Source organism: Mauremys mutica, chromosome 15, assembly GCF_020497125.1.
Source record: "Mauremys mutica isolate MM-2020 ecotype Southern chromosome 15, ASM2049712v1, whole genome shotgun sequence".
Lineage (NCBI taxonomy): Eukaryota > Metazoa > Chordata > Testudines > Geoemydidae > Mauremys > Mauremys mutica.
Genome location: NC_059086.1, coordinates 19,200,822 through 19,217,229, shown reverse-complemented (window position 1 = coordinate 19,217,229; position 16,408 = coordinate 19,200,822). Strand labels below are relative to the sequence as shown.

At 61.8% G+C, this 16,408-nt stretch overlaps 1 protein-coding gene across 3 annotated transcripts in view; it reads left to right on the top strand.

Moving 5' to 3' along the window:
- LOC123350239 (myosin-10-like) overlaps nt 1–16,408 on the top strand; it is a 51,809-nt gene that overhangs the window by 18,315 nt on the left and 17,086 nt on the right. For all 3 annotated transcript variants that reach the window (XM_044988719.1, XM_044988718.1, XM_044988717.1), the window contains 10 exons: nt 46–219; nt 4,892–5,006; nt 7,348–7,541; nt 9,294–9,415; nt 11,230–11,299; nt 12,023–12,183; nt 13,164–13,272; nt 13,648–13,779; nt 14,382–14,588; nt 15,169–15,306. In XM_044988719.1, the coding sequence (XP_044844654.1) occupies nt 46–219; nt 4,892–5,006; nt 7,348–7,541; nt 9,294–9,415; nt 11,230–11,299; nt 12,023–12,183; nt 13,164–13,272; nt 13,648–13,779; nt 14,382–14,588; nt 15,169–15,306 (1,422 nt within the window). The remainder of the gene's footprint in view (nt 1–45; nt 220–4,891; nt 5,007–7,347; nt 7,542–9,293; nt 9,416–11,229; nt 11,300–12,022; nt 12,184–13,163; nt 13,273–13,647; nt 13,780–14,381; nt 14,589–15,168; nt 15,307–16,408) is intronic.

Here is a 16,408-nt window from a genome sequence, read left to right as displayed (position 1 = left end):
GGGGGGCAGGGCAGGGGGCAGTGGGGTGACGGTCCCCCCCCCCAGGTGAACCCCCCGGGGGTGCTGGCCCTGCTGGACGAGGAGTGCTGGTTCCCCAAAGCCACCGACAAGAGCTTCGTGGAGAAGGTGATCCAGGAGCAGGGGGGGCACCCCAAGTTCCAGAAACCCCGGCAGCTGCGCGACAAGGCCGACTTCTGCATCCTGCACTACGCCGGCAAGGTGTGTGTGTGTGTGTGTGTGTGTGTGTGTGTGTGTGTGTCGCCCCCTGCTGGAGGGGCTGGTCCCTGCTTTGTGTGTGTGTGTGTCTCTGTTTGGGGACCCAGGCCTTTGTGTGTGTGTGTGTGTGAGAGAGACCCCCTGCTGGAGGGGCTGGTCCCTGCTCTGTGTGTGTGTGTGTGTGTGTGTGTGTCACTGCTGGGGGGGATCGGGCCCTGCTGTGTGTGTGTGTGTGTGTGTTGCCCTCTAGTGGACAGTCCCTTAAGTTCAGTGGCAGACCTAGTTTTCCCATAATAACCCAATTCACTCAGGGCTTGGCTACACTTACAAGTTGCAGCGCTGGTGGAGGCTTTCCAGCGCTGCAACAACACCCCGTCCACACTTGCAGGGCACAACCAGCGCTGCAACTCCCTGGTTGCAGCGCTGGCTGAAAACCCATCCCGGCAGGGGTATAAGGAGTGCAGCGCTGGTGATCCAGCGCTGCCCAGCAGGTGTGGACACTCACCAGCGCTTTACCTGTCCTCCAGGGAATAAGGAGGTATCCCAGAATTCCTGTTCAGCCACTCTGCACATCAGTTTGCACTCTACTGCTCTTGGCTCAGGTGACCCGCCCTGTAAATGCCCCGGGAAATTTAAAAATCTCCTTCCTGTTTGCTGCAGCCAGGTGTGGAGTGCAATCAGTTTTAATCAGTTACAGGTGACCATGCCTCCACGCGGCAAACGAGCCCCAGCATGGAGCACTGGTGAATTGCAGGACCTCATCAGTGTTTGGGGTGAGGCATCTGTTCAGGCACAGCTGCGCTCCGGCCGTAGGAATTACGATATCTTTGAGCAGATATCAAGGGCCATGCTGGATCGGGGCCATGATCGGGACGCAGTACAATGCAGGGTGAAAATTAAAGAGCTGCGGAGTGCCTATTACAAAGCCCGAGAGGGGAATCGACGATCCGGAGCTGCTCCCACGACCTGCCGTTTTTACAGGGAGATGGATGAGATACTTGGGGGTGACCCCACTGCCAATCCCAGGATAACGATGGACACTTCTGAGCAGGCTGGGGGACAGGAGGAGGAGGCGGAGGAGGCGGCGGAGGCGGAGGCGTGGGGGGGGGAGGAAACCGCGAGTGAAGCTCCTGGCATGGGGGAAGAAACCGCAGATTCCCTGGAGGCATGCAGCCAGGAGCTCTTCTCAAGCCAGGAGGAAAGCACCCAATCGCAGCAGCCAGCAGTTGCAGAAGGACAAGCAGAGGAGCGTGTTACCGGTAAGCGGCTTTTATTTTCTGGGTGAAATGTTTCTGGAGAGGAGGGGGGGTTATGGATGCATGCATGCCAGCCTCTAGATGTGGAATAGCCCGTTGATGTGGTCTATCACGTCGCGGTAATCTGCCTCAGTTATCTCAGCAAAAGCTTCATCCAGAGCGTGGGCAATATGCCTGCGCAGGTTTATAGGCAGAGCCACTGTGTCCCTTGTCCCAGTGACGGTGACGCGTCCGCGCCACTCTTCTGCCAGTGGTGGGGGGACCATTTCTGAACACAGGCAAGCCGCATAGGGTCCCGGGCGGAATCCACATTGCTCTAAAAGAGCCCCCCGCTGTTCCCTAGTGACTCGCAGTAGGGAAACATCTTCCAGGATTAAGTCCTGTGAAAAATGTTGGGAGACTCTTTAGTGAAGAGATAGGGAGATAAGATCACCCCTGCATCTGCATTTCACTCAACCCCTCTAGCACTCCAGATTACCCGAAGCAACCAGCTCCCCTCTTACACCCAAGCCCCACTTCTCCCCATATAAGCACTGCTCACTCACCATGTCGTGGCTTCTGTAGTGTTATGCGTGTGGGTAAAAGAATGCTTAAATAAGAACTCACTCCCTCAGTGTAACAATTCATGTCTGGAGATAGTGGATACAATGCTGCCCGTGTTAAATGTTGTCATTTCTGTTTCTACAGTGACCTTGACTACTGGACTGCCCAGATGTTCAACATCACAGAGGCTTCAAAATTTGAGAAAAAATCCCCGAAAGAGCAAAGAAGACATGCTGAAAACTGTTCTTAATCAGTCTGCTCGAGAGAGTAAGGACTTGAAGGATTGGCGAGAGAAAGAAAGCAGGACACGCAAGAGAAATGCAGTGGCCAAGAGGAAAACCACGGAGCGGCTGCTAAGCATCCTGGAGCGCCAAGCGGAGTCTATAGAGTCACTCGTTGCCATGCAAGCAGAGCACTACCGTGCTACTCCCCCACCCGCCCCGTCCTTTGTGCCTTGTGCCCCAATGTCAGCTCAAACCACCTTTCCCCAGCATCCAGGTTCTTACCACCACCAGCTGCCTCCAACACCTGTATGTTCCCCAACCAGCCCTGATACCTACCACCACCCTTACCCTCTGCATTCAACCCCCATCACCATGCAGTATATGAACCCTGAAGTGCAGGATTCATTCAACAGCAATCCAGACAGGGCATATGCAAACTTGTGACTGTACAGTTCACCAACCCACACCCCTGCCCTCTTGTGTTCATGAAATGTTGTGTGTCTGTCTGTCTGTCAAGGAAGTTTTTTTCTTTTCAATAAAACAATTCTTGGCTTTGAAAACAGTCTTTATTATAGCAGATAGTGAAAGATACCTTAGCCCAGTAAAGAAAGAGGCACTACAAATCATATTATTATTATGGATAATAGCATAACAGTGTAAGCAGTGCAATTCACTCCCATGCAAGGCAGCAAACATTATTGTTGGCTTTCAGCCTCAAATTCTTCCCTCAAGGCATCCCTAATCCTTGTAGCCCTGTGCTGGGCCTCTCTATTAGCCCTGCTCTCTGGCTGTGCATATTCAGCCTCCAGGACTTGAACCTCGGTGGTCCATGCCTCACTGAATGTTTCACCCTTCCCTTCACAAATATTATGGAGGGTACAGCAAGCGCATATAACCGCGGGGATGCTGCTTTCCCCCAAGTCTAGCTTCCCATACAAGCAACGCCAGCGGGCTTTTAAACGCCCAAAAGCACACTCCACAGTCATTCTGCACCGGCTCAGCCTGTAGTTGAACCGGTCCTTGCTCCTGTCAAGCTTCCCTGTATAGGGTTTCATGAGCCAAGGCAGTAACGGGTACGCGGGGTCTCCAAGGATCACAGTGGGCATTTCGACATCCCCTACTGTGATCTTCCTGTCTGGGAAAAAAGTCCCTGCCTGCATCTTCCTGAACAGGCCACTGTTCCGAAAGATGCGTGCATCATGCACCTTTCCAGGCCAGCCTGTGTAAATGTCAATGAAACGCCCGCGGTGATCCACAAGCGCCTGGAGAACCATAGAGAAATACCCCTTCCGATTAACGTACTCTGATGCCAGGTGGGGGGGGGCCAGAATAGGAATATGCGTCCCATCTATCGCCCCTCCACAGTTAGGGAAACCCATGTGTGCAAAGCCATCCACAATGTCCTGCACGCTCCCCAGAGTCACGGTCTTTCTTAGCAGGATGCGATTAATTGCCTTGCAAACTTGCATCAAAACGATTCCCACGGTCGACTTTCCCACACCAAACTGGTTCCCGACCGACCGGTAGCTGTCTGGAGTTGCCAGCTTCCAGATTGCAATAGCCACTCGCTTTTCCACCGTCAGGGCAGCTCTCAATCTTGTGTCCTTGCGCCGCAGAGTGGGGGCGAGCTCAGCACACAGTCCCATGAAAGTGGCTTTTCTCATACGAAAGTTCTGCAGCCACTGCTCGTCATCCCAGACTTCCATGACGATGTGATCCCACCACTCAGTGCTTGTTTCCCGAGCCCAAAAGCGGCGTTCAACGGTGCTGAGCATTTCCGTAAATGCCGCAAGCACTTTAGTGTCACACGCGGCAGGCAAATCCATATTGATATCATCGTCGGAATCCTCACTGTCACTTTGGAGCTGAAGGAATAGCTGGACTGCCAAACGTGTTGTGCTGGTGACACTCATCAGCAGAGTCCTCAGCAGATCGGGCTCCATTTGCCACAGAAATCGCGATTCACACAGAGAGTAACAGAAAGACACTCACAATGGCGCCAAACGCTGCTGGAAAGAGTGAATGCTGGGATGTGAAGCGATGCACCACGGGGCGCTGGCAAACAGGAAGCGGAATGACCCGCACACTTCCTTCCCCTTCCCACAATACTCAGCGCCAAAACGGCGCCAAAACGGGACGAGGTGCTCTGTGGGATAGCTGCCCACAATGCACCTCTCAATACAGCGCTGGAAAGTGCTGCAAGTGTGGCCACACTGCAGCGCTGGTAGCTGTCAGTGTGGCCACACTCCAGCGCTGGCCCTTCCACAGCTGCATGACCAGCGCTGTAACTCCCAGCGCTGCAACTTGTAAGTGTAGCCAAGCCCTCAGATGGCCCCAGGCTAGCTCGGTGTCATGCTGCCCCCTCCCCTCCCAGGGCCGGGGAGAGAACCCAGGTGTCCTGGCTCCCAGCTCCCCTTCCCCTGCTCTACCCACCAGACGCCCCTCCCCTCCCAGGGCTGGGGAGAGAACCCAGGTGTCCTGGCTCCCATTCGCTGTGTGTCCTCCCGCTCAGTTTACTCTCCCAGTCCTGTCCCCCCCGCCCGCTGTGGTTTTAAACCCTCCAGGTTGTCAAGTGGCAGGGAGTCCCACAGACCCCAGCTGTGGGGGCTGGGGTGCCCCCCCAGCCCCCTGACCCATGCCCCCCCCCGGCAGGTGGATTACAAGGCGGACGAGTGGCTGATGAAGAACATGGACCCGCTGAACGACAACGTGGCCACCCTGCTGCACCAGAGCACAGAGCGCTTCACCGCCGAGCTCTGGAAGGACGGTACGGTGGGGGGGCGGTGCTGGGCCGGGGGGGGCCGAGCTGGAGATGGGGTTGGAGGGGGAAAACCCTCACTCTCCCCACGGAGCCGCTGTCTGCTCCCTTCGTCTACTGCCTCAGACACCACAGCTCCCTGCCCCTCCCAGCCCCCCACGGGCAGCCCCAGGCAGTGCCCCCCACAGACCCCCCCTGGCACAGCACCTCTGTGCACCCCCGGCCCCCCCCAGCCCCCCCGGCACAGCACCTCTGTGCACCCCCGCCCCCCCCCGACAGCCCCAGCCACTCCCCCTCACGGACACCCCCCCCAGACACAGCACCTCTGTGCACCCCCCAAGTCCCCCACAGACCCCCCCTGGCACAGCACCTCTGTGCACCCCCGGCCCCCCCCAGCCCCCCCCGGCACAGCACCTCTGTGCACCCCTGGACCCCCACAGACAGCACCAGCCATTGGCCCCCACTGCCCCCCCGGCACAGCACCTCTGTGCACCCCCCAAGTCCCCCACAGACCCCTCCCCAGGCACAGCAACTCTGTGCACCCCCGGCCCCCACAGACAGCCCCAGCCCCCCACTGCCCCCCCGGCACAGCACCTCTGTGAACTCCCCCAGACCCCCCCCAGGCACAGCACTTCTGTGCACCCCCGGCCCCCCCCACCCCCCCCAGGCACAGCACCTTTGGCCCTTGTGCCCCCACCCCGCCAGCCGCCAGGCACTGGCCCCCACCTGTCCCCCCACACTCACTCCCCAGGAATCAGGTGACTCAAAGCAAAGCCCACTGTAAATAACTGGGGGGGGGTCACTAGCACCCCCTGGCACTGACCCCCTCCTCCTGTGACCTCTGTGACCCCCCCAGTAACATCCACTAATTTGTGACCTCTCCTCCACCCCCCCGGCATTCTGGCCTCAGGGCCTGGGGGGCTGCTGGGATGGTTCCCCCACTTACCTCCCCCCACACGATGATTTCTCCCCCCCCCCGCCATTAACCCCTTCGGTGCTGTAACTAACTGCCTCTCGCTGTTCTGCTGTGTTCTCTGCCCTGCGGGCCTGGCCCCCTCTGTCCTTGATCTCTCTGTCCGTCCGTCTGTCCTTGATCTCTCTGTCTGTCTGTCTGACCCCCCCCCCCTTCCTCCCCCCCCCCCCCCGCGTCGGCCTCTCCAGAGATCGGGAACATCCAGAAGGTTTATTTCTTTGACAGCTACGCCGGGGTGTCCCCAGGCCAAGGTGAAAGTACGTCCACGTTCTCCCCCCCTCACCCCCCCTCACATCGCCCCCCCCGCTCACATCACCCCCCCAGCCTGGGCTGCCCTCCCCCCGGCTAAGATCCCCGCTCGCCGCCATGGCTGAGCCCCAGGGAGGGGGATCAGGGGCCCGTCTAGCCAGACCCCCTCTCCCACCAGGCAGCGCCCCCCCCCCGCCGGCCCTTTGTCAGGTCAGCGGGGGGTGGGGCAGGAGAAGGACCGTTCCTCTGTCACCCCTTGGCTCATCTGTCTGCATCCTCCATCCATTCAGGGCCCTCTGCCCGCTACAGCGGGGGGCGCTGTCGAGCGCTGGCTGGGGAGGGGGGGCTCCCCGCTACCCCAGCCCCACCTCTCCCAGCGGGGGGCGCTGTGGGGTCTGGCTCTTGGGGGGGTCTCCCCATTCTCCCAGCGGGGGGCGCTGTGGGGCACTGGCTGTTGGGGGGTCTCCCCACTACCCCAGCCCCACCTCTCCCAGCAGGGGGCACTGTGGGGTCTGGCTCTTGGGGGGGGTCTCCCCACTCTCCCAGTGGGGGGCGCTGTGGGGTCTGGCTCTTGGGGGTCTCCCCACTCTCCCAGCGGGGGGCGCTGTGGGGTGCTGGCTGTTGGGGGGTCTCCCCACTACCCCAGTCCCACCTCTCCCAGCAGGGGGCACTGTGGGGTCTGGCTCTTGGGGGGGTCTCCCCACTCTCCCAGTGGGGGGCGCTGTGGGGTCTGGCTCTTGGGGGTCTCCCCACTCTCCCAGCAGGGGGCACTGTGGGGTCTGGCTCTTGGGGGGGTCTCCCCACTCTCCCAGTGGGGGGCGCTGTGGGGCGCTGGCTTGGGGGGGTCTCCCCACTCTCCCAGCGGGGGGCACTGTGGGGTCTGGCTCTTGGGGGTCTCCCCACTCTCCCAGCGGGGGGCGCTGTGGGGTCTGGCTCTTGGGGGTCTCCCCACTCTCCCAGCGGGGGGCGCTGTGGGGTCTGGCTCTTGGGGGGGGTCTCCCCACTCTCCCAGTGGGGGGCACTGTGGCGTCTGGCTCTTGGGGGTCTCCCCACTCTCCCAGCGGGGGGCGCTGTGGGGCGCTGACTTGGGGGGGGTGTTCCCGGCTGACCCCGCCCCCTCGCCCGCAGTGGACCGGATCGTGGGCCTGGACCAGGTGAGCGGCATGGGGGACGTGGCTTTCGGGGCCTCCTACAAGACCAGGAAGGGGATGTTCCGCACCGTGGGGCAGCTCTACAAGGAGTCGCTGGCCAAGCTCATGGCCACCCTGCGCAACACCAACCCCAACTTTGTGCGCTGCATCATCCCCAACCACGAGAAGCGGGTGAGCCGTCGGGCCCTGGTGCCAGCTGGGCGTGCGAGGGGGCACAAGGGGTGGGGCGTGGCACTTGTGGGGAAGCGGGAACGGCAGTGGGAGCAAGGGGGCTGAATCGGGCAAGCGGGGGCAGGGGACCTGCCGTGCAAGAGCAAGGGGGAGTGTGCAAAGCTCGTGAGCGGCATTGTTCGTGCAGGGGAGTGGGAATGGCTGTGCAAGAGTGAGTGGGAATGCACACAATTGTGCAAGGGGCATCGTGCATGTGGGGAAATGGGACCAGCTGTGTGACAGTGAGTGTGCAAAACTGTGCAAGAGCAGTCAGTGTGTGGGGATGTGTGAACTGAGTGTGAGAGTGCGGTCTGTGTGTGCAAAGCTGGGTGAGCACCATTGTCCCGGCAGGTGAGACTGAATGGCCGTGTGAGCACAAAATTGTGCAAGTGTCATAGTGCACAGGGGTTCACATTTCCCCCACACACAAGAGCGAATGTGAGTGTGCACATGTGGCATCGTTCATAGAGGGCGCAGTGTGACCTGCCATGGAAGAGCAAGTGTGTATGTGCAAAACAGTGTGTCATTGTTCATGCAGGGGCATGTGAATGGCTGTGCGGGTGTGAGTGTGAAAAATGTTGTGAGTGCCAATTTCATGCACGGAGTGTGACTGGCTGTGTGAGAGTGAGTGTGAGCACAAAATCATGCAGTCGCCATTGTGCCTGTGAGGAAATGTGAACTGTGGTGAGAGCGCTAATGTGTGTGTTGTTGCATTGTTCATGTGCGGCAGTGCAAACTAGTGTGCAAGACTGAGTGTGAGTGTGCAAAACTATGCAAGCACTGTCAGCATGTGGAGAATTGTGAACCATCATGTGAGAGCAAGTGTGCAAAACTGGGTGAGCTCCATTTATATTTGTTCACCTGCAGGGGAAGGTGAATGGCTGTGCAAGAGCAAGAGTGCATGCACAATTGTGCAAGTGCCATTGTGTGTGCAGGGAAATGTGAACCTCTGTGACATCGTCCTTGCTGGGCAGTGTGACTTGCCATGCAAGAGCAAGTGTGAGTGTGCAAAGCTTTGTGGACACCATCAGCGTATGCAGAAGTGTGAACAGCCAGGTGAGAATGTGTGCGCAAAACAGTGCAAGCACCATTGCTCATACATGGAATTGTGAACAGCTGTGCAAAAGCAATGGAGTGTGCAAAATTGTGCAAGTGCTTTCAATATGGGGAGAAGTGTGAACTGCTGTGTGATATAAAGTGTGAGTGCAAAACTGTGCAAGCACCATCAGCCTCCGAGGATGTGTGTGTTGCGGTGAGAGCGAGTGCGTGTGCACACATATGAAGGTGTTCGTGCCCTTGCTGGGTGTGCACCACTCCCCATGTATCCTCACCTGCACACACACACACACACACACACACACAGGAGTGAAGGAGCATGTGTCCCCGTGGGAGCCGGTGTCAGCCGTTGTGCACAAGGGAGGGCATGCGAGGGTGAGCTGGCGAAGGGGCTTCTGCAGGGCTGGCACCAGTGTGCCGTGGGTGTGTGTGGAAGTGTGAAGGGACAAGGAGCAGCGAGTGTGAGCATTGCCGAGGGCTCGTGGTGCCAGCCTGGGGCGGGCAGCTGCCCTGCTTCGTGTGCACGGCTGCAGCCTGCGTTGGCGCGGTGCCCCTGGGGTGCGAGGGGCCGGGAGCTGTGGCGTGCCAGCCCTGGTGCGCCGCACGAGTGCACCCCCCCCCCCCCGCTTCCCTGGGCTCTGACGTTCCCTCCTGCAGGCCGGGAAGCTGGAGCCCCACCTGGTGCTGGACCAGCTGCGCTGCAACGGGGTGCTGGAGGGCATCCGCATCTGCCGCCAGGGCTTCCCCAACCGCATCATCTTCCAGGAGTTCCGCCAGAGGTACCCCCCGGGCCCATCTACCCTGGTATCCCGCCTCCCCCATCCACCCTGGGCCCATCTACCCTGGTATCCCGCCTCCCCCCTCCACCCCGGGCCCATCTACCCTGGTATCCCGCCTCCCCCATCCACCCCGGGCCCATCTACCCTGGTATCCCGCCTCCCTCATCCACCCCGGGCCCATCTACCCCGGTATCCCACCTCCCCCGGGCCCATCTACCCTGGTATCCCGCCTCCCCCATCCACCCCGGGCCCATCTACCCCGGTATCCCACCTCCCCCGGGCCCATCTACCCCGGTATCCCGCCTCCCCCAGGCCCATCTACCCCGGTATCCCACCTCCCCTGGGCCCATCTACCCCTGGTATCCCGCCTCCCCTGGGCCCATCTACCCCTGGTATCCCGCCTCCCCCAGGCCCATCTACCCCCGGTATCCCGCCTCTCCCGGGCCCATCTACCCCTGGTATCCCGCCTCCCCCATCCACCCCGGGCCCATCTACCCCTGGTATCCCGCCTCCCCCGGGCCCATCTACCCCGGTATCCCGCCTCCCCTGGGCCCATCTACCCCGGTATCCCGCCTCCCCTGGGCCCATCTACCCCTGGTATCCCGCCTCCCCCGGGCCCATCTACCCCGGTATCCCGCCTCCCCCATCCACCTCGGGCCCATCTACCCCGGTATCCCACCTCCCCTTGGCCCATCTACCCCTGGTATCCCGCCTCCCCCGGGCCCATCTACTCTGGTATCCCGCCTCCCCCGGGCCCATCTACCCCGGTATCCCACCTCCCCCGGGCCCATCTATCCCGGTATCCCGCCTCCCCCATTCACCCTGGGCCCATCTACCCTGGTATCCCGCCTCCCCCCTCCACCCCGGGCCCATCTACCCCTGTATCCTGCCTCCCCCGGGCCCATCTACCCCTGTATCCCGCCTCCCCCGGGCCCATCTACCCCTGGTATCCCGCCTCCCCCGGGCCCATCTACACCTGGTATCCCGCCTCCCCCATCCACCCCGGGCCCATCTACCCCTGTATCCTGCCTCCCCCGGGCCCATCTACCCCTGTATCCCGCCTCCCCTGGGCCCATCTACCCCTGGTATCCCGCCTCCCCCGGGCCCATCTACCCCGGTATCCCGCCTCCCCCATCCACCTCGGGCCCATCTACCCCGGTATCCCACCTCCCCTTGGCCCATCTACCCCTGGTATCCCGCCTCCCCCGGGCCCATCTACTCTGGTATCCCGCCTCCCCCGGGCCCATCTACCCCGGTATCCCACCTCCCCCGGGCCCATCTATCCCGGTATCCCGCCTCCCCCATTCACCCTGGGCCCATCTACCCTGGTATCCCGCCTCCCCCATCCACCCCGGGCCCATCTACCCCTGTATCCTGCCTCCCCCGGGCCCATCTACCCCTGTATCCCGCCTCCCCCGGGCCCATCTACCCCTGGTATCCCGTCTCCCCCGGGCCCATCTACACCTGGTATCCCGCCTCCCCCGGGCCCATCTACCCCGGTATCCCGCCTCCCCCATCCACCCAGGGCCCATCTTCCCTGGTATCCCGCCTCCCCCAACCACCCCGGGCCCATCTACCCCTGGTATCCCGCCTCCCCCGGGCCCAACTACCCCTGTATCCCGCCTCCCCCAGGCCCATCTACCCCGGTATCCCGCCTCCCCCATCCACCCCGGGCCCATCTACCCCAGTATCCCTCTTCCCCATCCGGCTCCCGGTCCCATCTACCCCGGTATCCCGCCAGTGGCTGGTCTGGACGGGCATGGGGGGAAGGGGCTGTGTGACCTCTGACCCCTGTTCTCCCCTCCCCCCTGCAGGTACGAGATCCTGACCTCCAACGCCATCCCCAAGGGCTTCATGGACGGGAAACAGGCCTGCGAGCGCATGGTATGGGGTGGGGCAGGGGGCGGGGCCTGTCCAGGGGGAGGGGCTCTGAGAGCCAGACCCCACCCACCCTGGGGATTGGCCCCCACACTGGGAGCAACCCGGACTCAGGGTGGGGTCAGCAGTGGGAGGCAGTGGGGCTGGGACCCCCAACCTCGAGTCTCCTGCCCCCAGCACCTGCTCCGGGGGGGTCCCTCACCCCACCCCCCTCATTGCCACCACCCCCCACTCCCCAGCCATCCCCCCATCCCCCTCCCCCCACTTTCCAGCCACCCCCAATCCACCAACCAGGCATCCTCCCACCCATCCCCCTCATCGCCACCCCCCCATCCACCTCTCCATCCCCCAGCCACCCCTCCCCCCACCTTCCAGCCATCCCCCCACCCATCCCTCCTCCCACTCCCCCATCCACCTCCCCATCCCCCCTCCCCAGCCATCCCCCCCTCCTCCCACCCACCTTCCAGCCACCCCCAATCCACCAACCAGGCATCCCCCCTCAGACCCCCATCACACCCCAGCCCCATCACACCCACCCCCTCAGCCGCCCCCCCATCCCTGCCTCCCTATCCCCCTCCACCCCCCTCCACCCGTCCATTGCTCCATCCCCTTCGTCCCCCCCAAACCTCCATCCCAGCCTGAGGACTTTGCCCTGCTGGGCGGCTGCTGCCTGGGGAGGACCCCGGCTCCCCCTCCCCCGCTCACCCCCCCTCTCTCCCCCTGCCCCAGATCAAGGCCCTGGAGCTTGACGCCAACTTGTACCGCATCGGCCAGAGCAAGATTTTCTTCCGGGCGGGGGTGCTGGCCCACCTGGAGGAGGAGCGGGACCTCAAGATCACCGACATCATCGTCTCCTTCCAGGCCGCCGCGCGCGGGTACCTGGCCCGCAAGTGAGTGCCGGGGGGCGGGGGGGGGGATGTGTGCAGCTCTGGGGGGGAGCGCGGGGCCAGGGCAATACCCACCGCTGGGAGCGAACAGGGGTCGGGGGGCTGGTGGGTGGGCAGGGCCCCACTTCCCAGGGCTGTGAAGGGAAAGGTCCTGGCTCCCAGCTCCTCTGCTCCCCTCCCAGAGCCGGGGAGAGAACCCAGGAGTCCTGGCTCCCAGCCCCTCCCCCGCTCTAACCACTAGCCTCCACTCCCCTCCCAGAGCCGGGGAGAGAACCCAGGAGTCCTGGATCCCAGGCCCCCCCTCTCTAACCACTAGACCTCACTCCCCTCCCAGAGCCAGGGAGAGAACCCAGGAGTCCTGGCTCCCAGCTCCCCTGCTCTGGCCACTAGAGCCTACTCCCCTCCCGGAGCAGGGAGAGAACCCAGGAGTCCTGGATCCCAGCCCCTCCCCCGCTCTAACCACTAGCCTCCACTCCCCTCCCAGAGCCGGGGAGAGAACCCAGGAGTCCTGGCTCCCAGCCCCTCCCCCGCTCTAACCACTAGACATCACTTCCCTCCCAGAGCCAGGGAGAGAACCCAGGAGTCCTGGATCCCAGCCCCCCCTCTCTAACCACTAGACCTCACTCCCCTCCCAGAGCCAGGGAGAGAACCCAGGAGTCCTGGCTCCCAGCTCCCCTGCTCTGGCCACTAGACCCCACTCCCCTTCCAGAGCCAGGGAAAGAACCCAGGAGTCCTGGCTCCCAGCCCCTCACCCCACTAGCCCCCACTCCCCTCCCAGAGCCAGGGGGAGAACCCAGGAGTCCTGGCTCCCAGTTCCCTGCTCTAACCACTAGACCCCGCTCCCCTCCCAGAGCCGGGGAGAGAACCCAGGAGTCCTGGCGCCCAGCCCCCCCCCCCAACCACTAGCCCCCACACCCCTCCCGGAGCGAGGCGAGAACCCAGGCGTCCGGGCTGACGGGCTGCCCCCCCCCCCCCCCCCGCAGGGCGTTCATGAAGAAGCAGCAGCAGCTGAGCGCCCTCCGGGTGATGCAGCGGAACTGCGCCGCCTACCTCAAGCTGCGCCACTGGCAGTGGTGGCGCCTCTTCACCAAGGTGGGGGCTGGGCGGGGCTGAGCGCTGGGGGGGGGGCGGGGGGGATAATGGGTGTGGGAGGGGCCCTGAGTTTGTATTGGCTGTGGGGGCACAGGCCCCGGGGAGATGGGGGTGGGGATATTGGGAGGGGGGTGCAGGCCCCGGGGAGGGAGGGTGGGGATGTGGGGGTGGGGCACAGGCCCTGGGGAAGGGGGGGTGGGGATGTGGGGGTGGGAGGGTGCAGGCCCCAGGGGGGCGGGGCTGGGGACGTCGGCATGGGGGTCCGGAGCCAGGCTGGGGGCAGCCGTGGGGGTGGGGAGCCGGGATCCAAGGCCGGGGGTCAGGGTGTGTGCGTGAGGGGGTCTGGACTCACCCCCCGTTGACCCCTCCCCGCAGGTGAAGCCGCTGCTGCAGGTGACGCGGCAGGACGAGGTGATGCAGGCCAAGGCCGTGGAGCTGCAGAAGGTGCAGGATCAACACGTGAAAACCGAGAGCGAGCTCAGGGAGCTGGAGAGCAAGTACCAGCAGGTGAGGTGTGGGGGAGCGAGGGACCGGGAAGGGGCCCGACTCCTGCCCCCCACTCCCCTCCCAGAGCCGGGGAGAGAACCCAGGAGACCATTCAACCTCACTCCCCTCTGGGACCTGAGGTTAGAACCCAGGAGTCCTGGGTCCCAACCCCCCCAGTCCACTAGCCCCCCACACCCCAGGAGCTGGGGATAGAACCCAGGAGTCCTGGCTCCAAGCCTCCCTCCTCCCCCCCGCTCTAAGCACTACCCCCCACTTCCCTCTAGGAGTTGAGAATGGAACCCAGGAGTCCTGCCTCCCAGCCCCCCCCCTCCCCTCTGGGAGCTGGGCGAGAACCCAGGAGTCCTGGCTCCCTGCCCCTGTGCACTAAGCACTAGACCCCCCCTCCCCTCTGGGAGCTGGGGATAGAGCCCAGGAGTCCTGGCTCCCAGCCCCCCTGCTCTAACCACTAGACCCCCCCTCCCCTCCCAGAGCCGGGGAGAGAACCCAGGAGTCCCGGCTCCCAGCCCCCCTGCTCTAAGCACTAGCCCCCCCTCCCCTCTGGGAGCCGGGGCGAGAACCCAGGAGTCCTGGCTCCCAGCGCACTAGCCCGCCGTGCCCCGCAGCTGGCGGAGGAGAAGGCGATCCTGGCGGAGCAGCTGCAGGCGGAGACGGAGCTGTTCGCCGAGGCGGAGGAGCTGCGGGCGCGCCTGGCCACCAAGAAGCAGGAGCTGGAGGAGATCCTGCACGAGCTGGAGGGGCGGGTGGAGGAGGAGGAGGAGCGCTGCCAGCAGCTGCACAACGACAAGAAGAAGATGCAGCAGCACATTCAGGTACCAGGGGACGGGGGGGGACCCCTGATGGTGCCGCGGCCCGAGGGGCACAGCCCAGCTGGCATGTCCGGGCCACCCCATGGGGCTCGGCTGGCATCCCACGTCTTCTCCCAGAGCCAGGAGAGAACTCAGGAGTCCTGGCTCCCAATCCTCCCTGCTCTAACCACTAGGCCCCACTTCCCTCCCGGAGCCAGGGATTGAAACCCGGAGTCCTGGCACCCAATCCCCCCCGCTCTAACCACTGAACCCAATTCCCCCATCCCAGAGCTTGGAATGGAACCCAGGAGTCCTAGTTCCCAGCCCCCACCCCTGCTCTAACCACTAGGCCCCACTCCCATCCCAGACGGGATCGGGAAGGGGGCCCTCTCCCACCCGTCTTGTGAGGTTGTCCTGCGACTGGCACCTCTGTCCCCGGGCTGTCTTGGGAGGGAGCTGCCCCTACTGCCAGCCAGCCCCGCACCCTACAGCCCTCCACGGGTGCCCACCCCCCTGAGCCCCGCACCATCCTCTGCCACTGGCCGTCCCCCTGAGCCCCACCGATGGCCAGCCCCAAGCCCGCTGACATCCCGCTGTCCCCCAGGACATGGAGGAGCAGCTGGAGGAAGAGGAGGCGGCTCGGCAGAAGCTGCAGCTGGAGAAGGTGACCACGGAGTCCAAGATGAAGAAGATGGAGGAGGATTTGCTCCTGCTGGAGGACCAGAACTCCAAGCTGCACAAGGTGAGGGAGCCCCGGGCTGTGTGCCCCGCATGCTGGGGAGGGGAGCCCGGTCCCCGCTGCCCAGTCCACCCTTTGCGCCCCCTCCCTGTGGGGCTCTGTGCCCCCTTGCCAGCCCCCGTGGTTGGGTTCTTCATGGGGGTGAGAGGAGATGCTCCTGGGTCTGTGTGTCTTAGCCTCAGTTTGAATCCTGTTCTCGCTCTGGATCAGAATGTGGGTTTGAGCCCAAACTGAGATCTGAATTGTGATCCAGATGTGACTCTGGATCTTAATTGGGAGCTGAGTTTTTCGTGACACCTAGAATGGAGTCTGAATCTGGTTCGGACTCTGGCTCTTAATCTCCTGCTGAATTGGAATCCAGATCTGACTCTGGATCTGAATTTTAATCCAAATATTCGCCAATTGTTAATCTGGATCTGAATTTTAATCTAAACCTACATTTGAATCCTAATCTAGATTTGAATCCAGATCATATTATTCTGGATCTGGATTTTAATCTCACTTTGAATCTGGATATTAATTTGACTCTGGATCTGAATTTGAATCCAGACGTACACTAAATCTTAATCTGAATTTGGATCTTAATCTCATTCCAAATCTGAATTTTAATTCAAACCTGTATATTAATCTTAATCTAAATTTGAGTCCACATTTTAATTGCCCCTTAAATCTGGCTCTTAATTTCACACTGAATCTGACTCTTGATCTGAATTTGAATCCAAATATACACTGGATCTTAATGCAGATCTGGATCTTAATTTCACTTTAAACCTGGATCTTGATCTGAATCACAGTGCACTCTTGAATCTGGATTTTAATCTTAATCTGACCCTTAATTGCAGTTTTGATCCTAATCTGAATTATAGTCCACACTTAAATCTGATTTAAGATCCAGAACAGGGTCTGTATCTGAATTTGAATCTAAATCTAATTTTCTGATCCTGATCTGGCACTGGTTTTGATCCGAATCTGGATCCAGATCTCATGTAGGTGCAAGATGCGAATGCAACTGAATCTGAATCCAAGCCTGGATGGGGATTTTACAAATCCCCATCTGACCCCTAATCTGGATACGAATCGGAATTAGAGCCCAAACTCTCAACCG